Consider the following 16,583-nt stretch of genomic DNA (forward strand, 5'->3'; position numbering starts at 1 on the left):
TTGACCTCCTCAGGCTCAGGTGATTCTCCCACCACAGCCTCCTGAGTAGCCGGGACTACAGTTGCACACCATCATGCCCAGCTAATGTTTGCATTTTTTCGTAGAGATAGAAGTCTCACTATGTCCCTCAGGCTGTTCTCAGACTCCTAGGCTCAAGCAATCCACCTGCCTCGGTCTCCCAAAGTGCTGGGATTACAGGTGTGAGCCACCGTGCCTAGTCTTGTTTTGCTCGCTATTATACCTTTAGTGCCTGGCATATGGTACATGCTCATACAAATATTCATTGAATTTAATGAATGACCTTTGTGAACATTCATCTTATTTTGTATAATTCTCTTAACAACCCACAGCTAAGCAAGGTAGGCATGTGAAGCCCATCACCAGATAAGAATATTTGAGGTTTGACACCACATGTTCTCACTCATAGGCAGGTGTTGAACAATGAGAGCACATGGATACAGGGAGGGGAGCATCACACACTGGGGTCTGTCGGGGGGAAATAGGGGAGGAACAGCAGGGGGTGGGGAGTTGGGGAGAGATAGCATGGGGAGAAATGCCAGATACAGGTGATGGGGAGGAAGGCAGCAAATCACACTGCCACGTGTGTACCTATGCAACAATCTTGCATGTTCTTCACGTGTACTCCAAAACCTAAAATGCAACGAAAAAATAAAGAAAAAAGAATATTTGGGGTTTGAGAGTAGGGTGAAGCACTTTGTTCAAGGTCATAAGCTTTTGTGTGACAGAGCGGAGCACAGAACTCAGCCGTCCTGATTCCTATTCCAGGGCTCTCACACTACCCTCTACTGACGTGCAGCCATCCTTGAACTTCAGTCTCTCCGACCCATCCTCATCCAGACCCACCCCTAAGAAAGGAGGGGCCCAGGCCAAGAGTACGTGTAGGGGCTCACCCAGCCCATTTCACATTTGGCATGCTGATCGATACTTCTATCAGCAAGTTACATGCCAAGCAAGCAAACTGTGAAATAAGTCTGTTCTACCTTAACATATACATGCCTTCAGAATTGTTAGGCTGGTTCACAGGCAGGATTCGCAGACTTCCTGCCGCTGTGAGCAGAACATCGCACAGCCAGGTTGCCATGTGAACCTGAGGTGTGCTCGATTGCTCGATCCTCTCTTCCCACCCCTGGTCCTCTGTTTCATTCCTATAGGCTTCACGTGCACTTTTTTTTTTTGAGACAGAGTCTTGCTCTGTTGCCCAGGCTGGAGTGCAGTGGTGCAATCTCGGCTCACTGCAACCTCCACTTCCCAGGTTCAAGTGATTCTCCTGCCTCAGCCTTCTGAATAGCTGTGATTACAGGTGTGCACCACCACGTCTGGCTAATTGTTGTGTTTTTAGTAGAGACAGGGTTTCACCATGTTGGTCAGGTTGGTCTTGAACTCCTGACCTTGTGATCCATCTGCTTTAACCTCCCAAAGTGCTAGGATTATGTGCATGAGCCACTGCACCTGGCCCATGTGCACATCTGTAGATACCCCTCCTGCGTAAGTCCTGCCCCTCCCCAGTAAACAACTACCCCTTGGGACCAGACACACGCTTGATGCAGCCTTGGGAGAATGGACCTGAGGAAGAGGCCATATAGGCCTGAAGGTGGGCCTAGGGTGAAACGGGCAGGAGGCCGGGGTCCTGCGAACCTGAGCATGGGAAGATGGGCTGCTGCAAAGGGTGCTTCCTGGACTTCCCAGACTCTGTCCTGCGGAGAGAGGTGAAGTTGGAGAAGGCCCAGAGTGGGGCCCTCCAAAGTTGGGGCCTGCTTTGCCTAGGTCTAAGGATAGTTCTGAGCCTACCTCTCCTGGTCCCCAAACCAGACTGTAAGCCTATTGAGGACCTAGGCTAATTTTCTCCCTCCTCTGGAGGGTGTGTGGTGTAACTGGAGATGACAATTTCAGTTGGAGTTGAGCCTGATGGACATAAATGAATCTCTCTGGCTTCTTTATCTGTGAGAATTGGTTGAGATAATCTTTAAAATCGACTTTAAAGTCTTGCACACACACACACACACACACACACGTGCACACACTCTCCTACCTCCAAGGACCAATCATCCCCTCTGGGTCTGCAGAGGCACACCACCTACCAGCTGGACTGGGAGCCTGGGAGGTGGTTTCCCAGACGCGGAGGCAGAATGTCCTAAATCCTAACAGAAATAAAGTTTTGTTTTATGCCTTCAGATCTTGGAGACCAAGGTACCCTAGGGACCTCACTTTCCTTAGAGAGGTGGTGCCCATGAGACATTCCTATTATCTCAAAGTTCCAATTTTTTTTTTTTTTTTTTTTTTTTTACTTCCAACTGATGTCAATCTCTTAATGGCAGAGCAAACACTATTGTCTTTTTGTTGGCAGATAATGGAGAGGGAGCCTCCTATATTTTGTTTTGAGATGAAGTCTCGCTCTGTCGCCGAGGCTGGAGTGCAATGGTACTCCGCCTTCTGGGTTCAAGTGATCCTTCTGTTTCAGCTGAGATTACAGGTGTGTACCACCACACCCAGCTAAATTTTTTTTCTAATTTTAGTAGAGACAGGGTTCTCCATGTTGGCCAGGCTGGTCTTGAACTTCTGACCTCAAGTGATCCACCTGCCTTGGCCTTCCAAAGTGCTGGGATTACAGATGTGAGCCACTGCGCTGGTGATGCAGCCTCTTTTCTCTGATATCGAGAGGGGTCTAACGTAGACGGCAGCTTGCAGGGGGCTGAGGCCAAATCTGAAGACCAAACCTCTTCACTGGTGGAATGCATGCTCTGGCTCAAATCAACAAGTGTTTACTGAGGGCTTATGGGGGGCCATGGGAAATCCTAAGCAGGACAGCACCAGATTTCGACTTCATATGCATTTATTGGGGGTGGGGTGGGGGATGTGTGTGCAAAGCATCAATTCATAAAAGGTAAAACAACACAACAGGACAAGACCATTCAAGAGTTGGACAAAGGCGGTGGTTTGTGGTCAAATGTGCTGTTATCCAGAGTTCAGAGAATAAAGAGAAGTGTGTGAAGAAGAGGTACCAGATCTATGGCCATGGTGTCCTGGGACCAGGCATAACCGGGCAGTCTCTTAGGTACTTGCCTGCGTGTGCAGGTAGAACCCTCTTTGGGAGACAGGAGCAGTTGCTGTAATAAACAGAGGGGCTGTGTGATGGGGAGGTCATAATAACGTGTAAAAAAACCCCCAGGAACATCAACAAAAGCTGTTAACCTTTATTCTCATTTTCCTTGAAACTACTAGGTTTCAGGTTTCAAGTACCTACCTGTAAGGATCAGGTGGGTACTTACAGAAGAATGCTCCCATCCTATGCTTAGGAAGAACTATTCGCCAAGGGCAAGCCGCCCAGATGGGCTGGAGCTGCAAGGCTGGGCAGCCCCTTCAAGGGCTGGTCCTGGCAGGGGAACCCGACTGAATAGCCACCAGGATCCGTCGGTCAGTGTCATGACTCACATTTTCCACTCTCTGCCATTGTTTTTTTGGACAATAAGATAGTGCCCCACATACACATGGCTAATACCTGCTTGGTGCAAGAATGCCTGAGGATGCAATGATTCAAAACCCCCAATGCCTCCTCCCTAGCCCCTGAAGCTGAAGCCACGGGGCGTCTTCAGAATAACTCGCCTGGCACACAGTAGGTGCTTGACAAATATCAACGCTCTTCTTCCCGTTCCTCCTTCCCCCAGGACTCCAACCTTCAAATGCTCTCTGGGCATCCTCTCCACCCCCAGGAGCGCTACTTTCCCTGAAACAGCCTGGCGGTGCGGGAGTCTCCCCAGCTCCACGCCCACCTATTCGCTTCGGCAGCCGCCTGCTCAAGGCCTGCTAAGCGCCGGGTCCCGCGGGCCTCCCAGGCCCTGAGCCCGGGGTCGCTTCCCGAGGACCCGCAGAGGTGGCCGCACCTTCCGAAGGCAGGAAGGCGGGGGAGAGCTGCGTGCGCTCTGCTCGCCCCTGCCCTGCGCGCTGGGCTCTCGCGCCGGAGTCCGACTTGCCCGGCTTTGTTCCCTCCGCAGCTGGAGGCCGTCCTGAGAGCGCGGCGCCCCACACACCTGCTGCCCGCACGGAGTCGGCGGGAGAGGAGGAGCGAGGGCGGCGAGAGGCCCCCTCCCCGGGCTTGCCGGCCTACCCCGCTCCGAGCGCCCCGGGCAACGCGCGGGGGCACCAGGGCGGCGGGACCCAGGGGTGGGTGCGGGTCGGGCGGCACCGCCCGGCCCGGGCCCCCGCGCCCCTCGCGCCCCCTCAGGGAGGCGGGTCCTGGGGGAGGGCTGGGCCCCGCCGCCCTCGCCGCCTTCGCCTGCTCTGCCGCCCCGCAGTCAGGCAGCAGCAGGCGCCTGGCCGGCCGGGAGGGGGTGCTCGCCGCCCCGCGCCCGGGCCCGCGGCTCCGAGGCTCCGAAGGGGGCGGAGCGGCGAGGCGGGCGTGCGGCTGGCGCCCCTGTCCGCGGTTCCGGCCCGGCCCGCCCCCGCCTCGCCGGCCTCTCTCCGCGCCGGTGCGCGGCGCCCCGTCCCAGCCGCAGTCGCAGCGGCCGCCCCGCCCGGACCCGAGAGCTGCGGAGCCGCGAGGCCGGGCCGGGGCGCCGGCCGGGAATGCCGGGGGCGCGGCGCCGACGCCGAGGCGCGGCCATGGAGGGGAAGCCCCGCGCCGGGGTCGCGCTGGCCCCGGGGCCGAGCGGTCGAGGGCCTTCCGCCCGCCGCCGCCGCCGCCGCCGCCCGGGGCTGCTGCTCCCCGGCCTCTGGCTGCTGCTGCTGGCCCGGCCGGCCTCGTGCGCCCCAGGTAAGCCCCGCCGAGACCCTCGGGACGCGGCCGCGACCCCGCCTGCCTTTATCGCTGCTGTTTTCAAAACCCCGGCTTTCCCCGCCCATCCTCTTTTATTCTCCGGCTCCCTCGCTGTCCTTTCTGGAAGATGCTTTGCCATTCTTCTGGGGCCCAGCAAATAAAGGCACGGGGGAAATAAATAATTAAAAGGAGCAAGCGAGCGGCTTCTGGCCGGTCTTGCTAAGGGGTCTGCAAAGCTCTTCTCTTGTCCGTGGAGCCCGAAGCGGCTCTAGTGGCTTCGTCTCCGAAATGTGCCTGGTTTTTCCTGCAGAATGCAGGCAACGGACTGCTGTTTTGTGCAAGGCTGTATGATGTGGCATATCGAATGTTTTGAGATACTTTATTGTCGGGGCGATGGGGTGCCGTAACACAGTATTGCATTCAGGGTGTGCTTTAACACAGTATTGCGTTACTGGGACTAGCCCAGCGTCCCCCAGATGCGGGCAGGCCGGGACCCCAGTGTAGCAGGACACAAAGAACATTCAAAGAAAACCTCTTGGAAAGCGCCCTGGGCACGGATCTTTCCAGGGAAATAGCGATTGGTATTACTTCTGCAAGGCATTATTAGTACAATGGAGTGTGAAAATATTTTGATTCTTAAGTGTCAGGGCATGAAAGGAGTAAGGGCTGTTTTTAACACAGATTCATTTTAGTGACTGTTCTTCAGTGTGGAACGAAGAGGCACGATTTATGAAGAAGCATGAGGGTTTTGTTGTGGAAGAAATGATTGAATTCCTATTGCTTCTCCAACGTGTTTGTCTACCCTGAGCCCATACCCAGGATGGTCTGGAAACCATCTCTGAGCTGACACCGCAGGCCAGCGATTGTCCCAGCACAGGCACTTGACCACTCTGAGGCGGAAAAGGAGAGGTGGAAGGAGCAGCTCGGGGTGGAGAGCTGCTGCACACAGAACAAAAAAACAGAAAGCCGGGAACGCTCCTGCGATCCTCCCTTCTCGTGGGAGCAGGGCCAAAGGGCTGCTCAGTGGCTGGCAGGAATTGGAACCCATTTGAAGGTGTTCTTTGGACCAGTGAGAATTATAACCAGTGCCGTAGAGGGGATAGTTCAATAGAAGCACAGGGAGGACTTCAGGGATCAAGGAACGGGCCACTCTGCTTACCAAAGAGGAAACCAAGGCAGAGAAGCGCCTTGCTCAAGGTCACGGTCATCACCCCCCACCCCCGCGCCCCCCACCAGCTCTTGGCCCATAGACAAATCCACATATCCACACCCGAAGTCTCCGCAAAGGTTTCCCATATCTGGGTGGGACCGGGTTGCGGGTGACAGATGAGTCTCTTTTAGGCAGTGTACAGCTAGTGCAAACACCTTCCTCTAACGTGGCAACTCCCGTCTCAGTTTTGCTCCCGTGAGTTCCAGCCCTGTGTGTCCAGAGAAGATGAGATCGTCGTGAAGGGTTGCTTGGCTTTAGTCAACAAAGAGAGCCCATCTGATACTCGTGGATTCTTCTGTCACAGGACACAGCAGATACCTGGTTTCCACTTCCTGAATGATTTCTGTGTGCCAGGTGTCGAATTTTATATAACGATGCCAATCACGTTGTGAGTCAGGCATAGTTATCCCCATTTTACAGATGAGGAAACTGAGGCGTTGAGTTTAGGTTGGTTTGGCTTCAGACGCTATGACATGCTTCTTATGTGCATGATGCCTTCCCCATGTGAGTGTGGCCATCTGTGGGTACTGCAGAGGTGGAGGAGAATATAAATGCTGCTTCTGGTAACTTTAAAATGAATAGTGGAGCTGTTTGTACTGCCCATTCCTAACTTTCACTTCTTTAGAAGTCCTTTCCTGTTTTCCCTCTCTCCTCAATACAAATATTCAACCTGGAGACATGAAATTAATTATATTTCCATTCTAGAGCTGACATCATAGAAACAGAGACTTCATCCTTTCACTAATTTGTATATTGACTTCAGCTGCTGCCAGGCTCATAGACTGGGAGCTAAGGAGTGGAGGGCATGGCCCTGTGCTCCAGGTTCCAGTTGGAAACAGAGCAGTGAAGGAAATACAAACCCTTGCCCAGACCATTCCTGGGCAGGAAGGCAGGGTTCCTTACGGATGACCTGCTGAAGGTGGCCACATCTGCTTCTTGAAGACTGTGAGGAACGATCGTGGTGGAGGGTGGCTTCCTGATATAGCTAGGCTGTGTGTAGGCTCCTGGGCGGTGCTGTTGTTCCCGGGAGGAGGGTGCATTGCAGTTGCTTGGGCCACAACTCTTCTGTGTGCCTCCAGGACACGTGTGCTCCCAGTCCTAAGTCTGGTATTTTCACCAGGAGATTTGGAAGTTAGGGAGGTTTTGCCGAACACTGTCGTGGTAGTTGGTTCTCTCTCTAAGGAATAAGCAGTGCTAGTCAGAAAATGACATGGCTTAGCCCTGTTTTGGACTTCCTATGTGAGGCAGCCTGCCCTTCGTGGCTGTCTGAAAGCTATCTCCTCCTTCAGCCGGCTTCTCTTTTCTCGTTAACTTTTGTTCAATAGAGCTCACTTTCCAGGTGGTCCCCTTATTACAGTCTTTGGTTAAATCTCTATGTTGTATCGATTTCTTGTCTATTTCTATTTCATTCAGCATTTTGAATGTGCTTTAAAAAAATTTTTTTTACGAGTTTGGTCTGACTGTTTACTGTTGTGGAAACAACTTGTCATACCTTGGACTTACTTTTGAATGCCTTGCTCTTAAGCGATTAGCCATCCACAGTGTTAAAACAAAGAACACGCCCCATTTCTTCACCTTATTCGGAGGTAAGTTTTAAAAAAATAATAGTTATTATGAAATAGATTGCTTTGTAAGGGATTTAGAAGTTACTGAAAGATACAGAAACCAGTCACCCATAATCTCACAGCCACTAGATAACACTAAATAGTTTTGTTCTCTTTTTGTTAGCATTAAAAAAAGAATTGAATTACCCCACAATTGTGTTTACTACCGTTTTCACTCGACATTTACCTTAAGCATTTTTCCATTCATTAAATCTTACTTGGAAACAACTTTCTATCCTAATGATTCATTTTTTAATTTCCATTTTTTGGGCTGCTATAAGTATTGCTGATGAATAGTTGCATAGAAAAGGCCTTATGTATGTTTCTGTGTGTGTGGGGGGTTTTCTTGAGTATACATTTGTGGAAGGGGTATTAGAGTGTGATTAAAATGTAAGACCCACCAGGCTGGGTTTCTGCATGTTTGTTCCAAATGCTGGGTACCTAGTAGGTACTCAGTATGTGATTATTGAATGAAGCAACGTTTGAAAGTTACAATGCTGACATAAGCCCTTGAGGTTTATGCAGGGGTCTCCCATGATCACTTGCACTGAGTATTATTTCCCTTCATCATTGGCATTGAATGTTACTTTAAAAGCCCTTGTTAAATAAATTTGTAATACATTGTTTTAACCTGCACATTGACTGCTTTACACTTGAGTATTTTTTATTTTGTATTTGTGTTCTGTGAATTTTCCCTGTGCTTTATTCATTTACCTGTTGTGGCATAGATAGGCATTTAAATCTTTATGCATTATAAAGATAGCAAGCGTTTTTCTATTTGTTGTGTTTTCTTCCTTCCAGAGAAATTTCTTATAAATTTTAAATAATTCGGAAAGGTTTTGGTTATTTTGATTAGCAAGACCTGCCATTTGTTCTTTTAACAATTTTTTATTGCATTCATGCTTATAGTGTGTTACTTTTTTTTTTTAATGTGTTACATTTTTATCTTAATGCACTATTTTATTATTGGCCATTTCTAGGTGAATATTTATGCTTTGGGAGTGGTTTAGTATATTATAAACAAATATTTAAATGTTTGGAGAGTGCAGCCCCTAGGCCTCCTGCATCAGCATCATTTGGGGATGTGGGGTGCTTGTTAAGAATTTAGATGCCTAAGGCTCACGCTTAACCTCTAAAGTAACTCTGGCTGGCGGCAGTGCCTAAAATCTTCATTTAACCAGTTCACAGCTCATTTTTAGGCACTGAGCATTGGAACCACTGATCCAGATACTGTAAACCCAGTAACTGAAAATCAGCAGTATTTTGAAGATGTAGTAGTCCTTCCTTATCTGCAGGGGATGTGGTCTGGGACCCTCAGTGGGTGCCTGAAACTTAGGGTGGTATTGAACCCCATATATACCATGGTTTTTTCCTATATGTACCTGCCTGCAATAAAATTTATTTTAAAAATGAGGCACAGTAAGAGATTAACAACAAGAATTAATAACAAAATAGAACAGTTCTAACAATCTGTGTTAACAAAACTTGAATGTGCTGTGTCTCAAAATACCACAAAATATTTTCAGACCACAGTTGACCTCTGGTATCCGAGACCTTGGATGAGGGGGGACTACTGTATACCAGCTTGGAATTGTCTTTTACTGTTAGAACAGTTGATTTTAAATAATTATGTTGAGGCCAGGTGCAGTGGCTCACACCTGTAATTCCAACACTTGGGGAGGCTGAGGTGCAGGGATCACCTGAGGTCAGGAGTTCGAGACCAGCCCGGCCAACATGGTGAAACTCTGTTTCTACTAAAAGTACAAAAGTTAGCTGGGTGTGGTTGCGGGCACTTGTAATTCCAGCTACTTGGGAGGCTGAGGCAGAAGAATAACTTGAACCTGGGAGGCAGAGGTTGCAGTGAGCTGAGATTACGCCACTGCACTCCAGCCTGGGTGACAGAGCGAGACCCTGTCTCAAAAAAGTAAGAGAAATAAAATGTCGAAACCATTTTCTGTTACATGTTTTTGCTTGGTTTTGTTTGGGTCGGGATTGAAAGGGTGCAGAGGACTGCATTTTCAGTGCTCACTCCTGCCCATTTGGGAACAGCTGCTGCAGTCCCTGTCAGGAAGTGCCTCACTTAATCCTGAAAACAGAACCCAGCCAGGGACTTGTTAAAAGCCGCTAGGGACCTGGGAGCCACAGGTTTTTCTATCAGTGCCCTGAATGACAGAGGCAGCTAATTCCCATCATTATAATGACACGAGGTTGATTTTCCCAGATAGGAAGACACTGTTCTAACTGATATAATTTCTTTTCAAGTTGTGCCCGCCTACCTTTCATCTGGAGCTCACAATGCTGATTTCTTTTTCTTGTTTTTTAGGCAGCAGGATTTGTTGAAAGGTGAGTCAGAAAACCTGGGTGTGTGCCTTTCTGCCCATAACTTTGTGACTATGGACAAATTACCTTGTTCTGGGTTTCCTCCTCAGTGTAAGAAAGGGTTAATGAGATTAGCGCTAATCTCATTAACCCTCTAGCTCCTTGTAGCTCCTTTCTCCCTGTAGCTCCTACATATCAAGTCAATATCTTGGATGTCTTGGAATGCACTTATAAGCAGTATTTGCCCCTTTTCTGTTGGGTTGTTGTGAGTGTCATTTCTCTTTGCCTAGTAGATGTTTTAGGCCAATGACCTGCTGAAGGCAGCTCACTCTCACCATTGCAGATGGCTCTTCTGTTTAAAAACTCCCTTTATTCTTCCCTCTTACATCCACACAATCAGGACACATACTTTGCTTTCTCTTATTCTTTCTCTTTGTCTCTTTCTTTTTCCATCTCCTTTGATAGCGTCAGGCAATTCCTTCTCATTAGTGAAAATCTCATCTTGTAGTCCCCACACTCAACATCATCACTGCTGGTAGCTTGTTAGAAAATGCAGACTCTCAGGGCCCACCCCGGACCTTCTGAATCAGAATCTGCATCTAACAAGATCTCCCTGGCTGGGAAGAACAAGTGCCTCCTGTTCCAGCCTGCTGTGAATAGGTACTGTTGGAACACTGAAGGCTGTCAGCCTGGACTAACTCTGGAACTCTCCAAATCTCCAGAGACCTTGAGAGACACCTGCTTTTGGGACTGAGTCTGTGTGAATAGTGTGCAAGAGGTATATTTCCTTTGACCAGGCAACTAGATTAGAATGGTCCCCTAGACCTGCTGTTTTCATTCATTGTGAGCATTTGACTGGTTGTTAAAATATTAAAATAAGGTCAGGTGCAGTGGCCCACGCCTGTAATCCCAGCAGTTTGGGAGGCCAAAGCAGACGGATAACCTGAGGTCGGGAGTTTGAGACCAGTCTGACCAATGTGGAGAAACCCTGTCTCTACTAAAAATACAAAATTATCAGGGCATGGTGGCACGTGCCTGTAATCCCAGCTACTCAGGAGGCTGAGGCAGGAGAATTGCTGGAACCCGGGAGTCGGAGGTTGTGGTGAACCAAGATGGTGCCATTGCACTCCAGCCTGGGCAGCAAGAGCGAAACTGTGTCTCAAACAAACAAAAAAACAAAAAACAAACACTAAGATACAGGCTGGGCACGGTGGCTCATGCCTGTAATCTTAGCACTTTGGGAGGCTGAGGCAGGTAGATCACTCGAGGCCAGGAGTTTGAGACCAGCCTGGCCAACATAGTGAAACCTTGTCTCTACTAAAAATACAAAAAAATAGCTCGGCATGGTGGTGAGTGCCTGTAATTCCAGCTACTCAGGAGGCTGAGGTTTGAACCCGGGAGCAGAGGTTGCAATTAGCTGAGATCGTAACACTGCACTCCAGCCTGGGCGACAGAGTAAGACTGTCCCAAAACACAAAACCAAACCGCTGAGAAACTATCATAGCAGTTGGTAAATAGCTGCTGTACTGAATATCCCTTGCTCCCCACCCCCAAGTACCCTGGGCCTCACTACCCTCTTTCAGGACTCGTCTCCCACGGACCACTGCTGCACTCACCTCACCGAGATCCAGCGGCTGAAGGGTTAATGCTCAGCATGACAGTTGCCTCAAGGACTCTGCTTTAGTTTTTTGGCGGAAGACCATTCTGGCAGATGTGAGGTGCTATCTCATTGTGGTTTTAATTTGCATTTCCCTAATGATTAGGGATGCTGAGCAATTTTTCTTTACCTGTTGACCATTTATGTGCCTCTTTTGAGAAATGTCTGTTCAGATCCTTTGCCCATGAAATTAGCATAGCTCCCTTTCCGACTGTGAGTGCCTGTGCTCCACTGCTGTTAACTGTGTTGACTGTCGCCTGTACATTCATTCATTTTTTTAAACTTATCCCAGATCCAGTACTTAAAAAAAAAAAAGTTAGGCTGGGCACTGTGGCTCACACCTGTAATCCTAGCACTTTGGAAGCCCAAGGCAGGAGGATTGCTTGAGCTCAGGAGTTTAAGACCAGCCCGGGCAACATAATGAGACCTTGTCTCTACAAAAAATACAAAAATTAGCCGGTGATGGTGGCATGCACCTGTAGTCTTGGCTACTCGGGAGGCTGAGGCAGGAGGATTGCTGGAGCCCTGCAAGTTGAGGCTGCAGTGAGCTGGGATTGTGCCACTACCTGCCAGCCTGGGCGACAGACTCAAAAAAAAAAAAAAAGGTGGATTAAATGTTGCACTCGATGATGGTTGAAGTCATAGATGTGGAAGACATGAGTGAGGGGGGAGCGTGGAGAGTTAGGAGAGAAGGTGGCCAAGGACAGAAACCCTGGAAACTGGCATCAAGGAGAGGGAAAGAGAAAGAGGAACACACAAAGGAAACTGACCATCATGACAAAGGAGTGTTGTGAGAGCCAGGAGAGGGGAGAGAGTTTTCATCTAGGTAAGTGATCCGTCATGTCAGACGCTGCTATACCAAACTCTTTCTTTTTTTTTTTTTTTTTTTTTTTTTTTGAGACGGAGTTTCACTCTTGTTACCCAGGCTGGAGTGCAATGGCGCGATCTCGGCTCACCGCAACCTCCGCCTCCTGGGCTCAGGCAATTCTCCTGCCTCAGCCTCCTGAGTAGCTGGGATTACAGGCAGGCACCACTATGCCCAGCTAATTTTTTGTATTTTTAGTAGAGACGGGGTTTCACCATGTTGACCAGGATGGTCTCGATCTCTCGACCTCGTGATCCACCCGCCTCAGCCTCCCAAAGTGCTGGGATTACAGGCTTGAGCCACCGCGCCCGGCTCCAAACTCTTTCTTGAAGGATGGGATGAGGGCCAACTGATCAGAATCCCCTGGGATACCTGGTGAAAACCCGAACTCATGGTCACGCAAGAGCTGCTGAAACAAGTGATGCCTGAGGATTTGTATTTTTGAAATGTTCCACAAGCTCTTTAGGTTATTCTTAGGCGTGGTGAGGTTTGAGTTACTCCCTATCACTTAATGGTGGTGGGGGATGGGGGGAGTTGGTGGAAGTTTTAAAAACATGTTATAGACTTGATTGCCTTTGTAGACTTCAAGGAAGAGGCAGTAAATAAAAATACAGTGGTTGGACCAGGCATGGTGGCTCATGCCTGTAATTTCAGCACTTTGGGAGGCCAAGGCAGGCAGATTACTTGAGGTCAGGAGTTCGAGACCAGCCTGGCCAACATGGTGAAATCCTGCCTCTACTAAAAATATAAAGATTAGCCAGGTGTGGGGGTGCGCACCTGTAATCCTAGCTACTTGGGAGGCTGAGGCATGAGAATCGCTTGAACCAGGGAGGCAGAGGCTGCAGCGAGCTGATTGTGCCATTGCACTCCAGCCTCGGAGACAGAGCAAGACTCTGTCTCAGAAAGAAAACCAAAAAACAGTGTTTGAAAATTTAAGAAAGTAGACGGAGGAACTGATGGCTAATTCACCGAAAGTGAGGAAGTTCATGTGAGCAGTGAGGACCACCCTAAGAAGAGTTGGGAAGAAGTAATACTGGCAGAGGGAATCAGAGGGACTGGTGGAGGCTGGGAGTGAGGTCTAAGGTAGTAGGGGATATTGCCAGGGATCCCGCCAAGTGATTTTTTGTCCTCAGGCACTGGACATTCCAGTGTGTCTGGGAAAGGTGAGCCATTGGCCTGAGCCAGGGCTGGGGAATCGCAGGGCAGGTGTGAAGAAACAAAGGGGATTGAAGGAGCGGGCAAGAGGTGGTCTGGATGAGGTGGTGTGGGGTCTGGTCTGGATGAGAAAGGGAGGGAACCATGGATGGAGCATTGGGAAAGGGACTGGGAGGAGGGGGTGCAGCTGAGCTCCCAGGGCCGGTGTTGGGAGAGAGGTGGGAGAGGCGGGAGGTGTTGGAGTGTCATTGTGCCAAGTCTCAGAAGTGGATCATCTCTGCTTTTGGTCTTGGGTGATGCCCAGGGTCGGGTGTAGCAGTGGGAATGAGTTGTTGCAGTGGAGCATGGAGGAAGGCTTTGGCGTGAATACCTTCTGTGGATGTTGAACTTGCCAGGAGTGAAGAAGAAAGGAGGTGGGCCGGGCACTGGCTCCCCAGTGAGTGAAGGAAAGCTTTCAGAGGACTGTGTGTGGGAGGGGAGACGTCCCTCCTGAGTCTGTCCACTGTGCCATTGCCACGGTCACTGCCCTCGTTCAAGCTCCCAGCCTCTCTTCTCCAGGTGACTGTTGGGGCATCTACTCTACTCTCGCTCCTCAAAGTTCATCCTTCAGCCAGAAGGACCTGCTAGGAACAGGTCACGTCACTTCCTCCTTGCTTGACCGTCTGCAGTGGCTTCCATGGTTTTCATTACACTCCACTTCTGAGTCGAAGCCTGCGTGCTCAGATAGCAAGTGTACAGGGTGGGGTGGGAGTCTGGGATGTGGGAAAATGGGCTCGGAAGGTGCAGCATATTCCACATATTGGTACTGAAAGGGGTGAAGATCTTTCCAGCAAGAGAAGTGAAGTAATGCGATTTGGAGGCTGAGTTTTGCCCTCTTGAGGTTGAGGTCCAGCTGCAAGATGGTCTCTCAATGCTAGGGGGTGGGTTTTGTTGTGGCAGATGGCCACTGACTGGGTAGGACCCAGCCCCTCGGAGGGCCAGCTTCTGCAGCTTCTGCAGCATGAAGGGTGCTGTGTGTGCGCAGGAGTGAAATAAGGTGGGAAGAGGGAGTGGTAAGGTAGAGGCCATCTGTGCAGGTGAGGGCTAGGAGAAGCCGATCTGGGGTGCAGTTGGAAAGGGAGGCAGAGAGGACAGGAGCGAAGTCTCCTGGGGGCTTGGAAGGGCTGGGATCTGGGGCAAGAGTGGAGGGTTTGTTTGAGAGAGGAGGAAAACAGAAGGAGAAACAGGTGGCTCGTCTGGGACAGAGACGCATGGGGGAGTGAAGGACTATTCGTGGAGGGTGGAAGGCGAGCAGATCTGGAGAGAGGACAGCAGCGTAGGGGGATTGGGAGCTTGAGAAAACACAACTGGCCTCCAGAGGAGAGTGAGGAGGGAGGAGGGGAAGAGTTGCCAGGCAGTGGCAAGGGCCCAGTTGTAGTTGGAAGGCCAGTCTTGGTCACAGTCCAGGCGGATGCTCTGCTTGTCCCTCCAGCAACCTGGGTGGCCCAGAGCCTTGTTGGAAGATAGGAAAGGCAGGCTGCAGCGGTCCTGGAGTGTTGTGTCGAGGGCAGGGCAGCTGGAAAGGCTCCTCGCTCCTGCCTGGTGGTTTCCTGGTGGTTCCCAGTCCTTTGGAGTCACTTGGAAACGCTCCTTGTCGCTTCTTTCTTCTTTGTTCTCTTGTTTGGGCCTGAGGAAGGAACCCTTCATCACTTACTGTTTTGGGTGATAGGATTAATTGTGGAGCCAGATCGTCTGAAGAGCTGCCTTAAAACCCTGGGTAAATCCCACTGGGGAGCTTTCAAAGGAGGAAGCCCCAAACATACAAAACAGATGCTCTTATGGAGCCAGCTTCCAGGGGAACTTGGGCAAAGCCCAGGAGACAGGTACGAGCAGGTGGGAGGCTGCCAGGTCCTTGCTGCTCCAAGTGTGGTCTCCAGATCAGCAGCATCAGCGTCGCCTGGGAGCTTGTCAGAAATGCAGAATGTCAGAGCCCACCCCGGACCTGCTGCATCGACCTTTTGAAAGCATCTCCAGGTGATTTGTATGCACACCAAGGCTTGAGAGGCTCAGAACTGTGCAGTTGCTCATTGAAGTTGGGTGTATTTCAAAGATTTTTGGTTATCTAATTAGTGGAGGAGAGTCCATAGCTCATAAAAATGCAGCCCAGGTCTCAAGTCAGCGGGGAAAACGGAGGGTAGGAGCAGTAGTGGGTTCCGAGCTGAGCTGGCGCCTAGTTGGATGTGCTGCTCAGAGGAACTCTCCCCGCCCCCACCCCAGCGTGCTTACCAGCTTTAGTCCAGGCCTGAGTTCCCTGAGCCGGTCTTAGCAGGCGCTAGGGTGCTTGACTACCAGGAATGACAAAAGCACTTGGAGACAGTTGAAGCAAAGGGGTGTTGAAGCTGAGGCGGAGGCAGAAGCGACCCACATGTCGGTGGACAGAGGAATGAATAAACAAACTGTGGTCTAGGGGGATGTGGGGAAGGTTAATAGGTACAAAAAATAGAAAGAATGAATACGTTGAGTTTATATAGGAAGAGAAATTTTTTAAAAAGAAATTTAAGAATGAATAAGACCTAGTATTTGCTAGCAAAGCAGGGCGACTGTAGTAAAAAATAATTTAGTTGCACATTTAAAAACAGCCAGTATGATTGGAGTGTTTGTAACACAAAGGATAAATGCTCGGGGTGATGGAGGGCGCCATTTACCCTGATGTGATTATTATGCATTGCATTCCTGTATCAAAGCATCTCATGGGCTGGGCACAGTGGCTCACACCTGTGATCTTAGCCCTTTGGGAGGCCAAGGTGGTCAGATCACCTGAGGTCAGGAGTTCGAGACAAGCCTGGCCAATACAGTGAAACCCCGTCTCTACTTAAAATACAAAAATTAGCCAGGCGTGGTGGCGCAGGCCTGTAATCTCAGCTACTTGGGAGGCTGAGGCACGAGAATCGCTTCATCCCGGGAGGCAGAGGTTGCAGCAAGCCGAGATTGCATCACTGCACTCCAGCCTGGGTGACAGTGTG

The 16,583-nt window shown here is 50.1% G+C and overlaps 1 protein-coding gene across 4 annotated transcripts in view; it reads left to right on the top strand.

Annotated features, from left to right (window-relative positions):
* Positions 1-4,480: 4,480 nt before the first annotated feature.
* KIAA1549 (KIAA1549 ortholog) overlaps positions 4,481-16,583 on the top strand; it is a 151,534-nt gene continuing 139,431 nt past the window's right edge. For all 4 annotated transcript variants that reach the window (XM_074379018.1, XM_074379020.1, XM_074379019.1 and 1 more), the window contains exon 1: positions 4,481-4,768. In XM_074379018.1, coding sequence (XP_074235119.1) covers positions 4,582-4,768 — 187 coding nt within the window. In that variant the 5' untranslated portion in view covers positions 4,481-4,581. The remainder of the gene's footprint in view (positions 4,769-16,583) is intronic.

Source organism: Saimiri boliviensis, chromosome 10 (genome assembly GCF_048565385.1).
Source record: "Saimiri boliviensis isolate mSaiBol1 chromosome 10, mSaiBol1.pri, whole genome shotgun sequence".
Taxonomy (NCBI): domain Eukaryota; kingdom Metazoa; phylum Chordata; class Mammalia; order Primates; family Cebidae; genus Saimiri; species Saimiri boliviensis.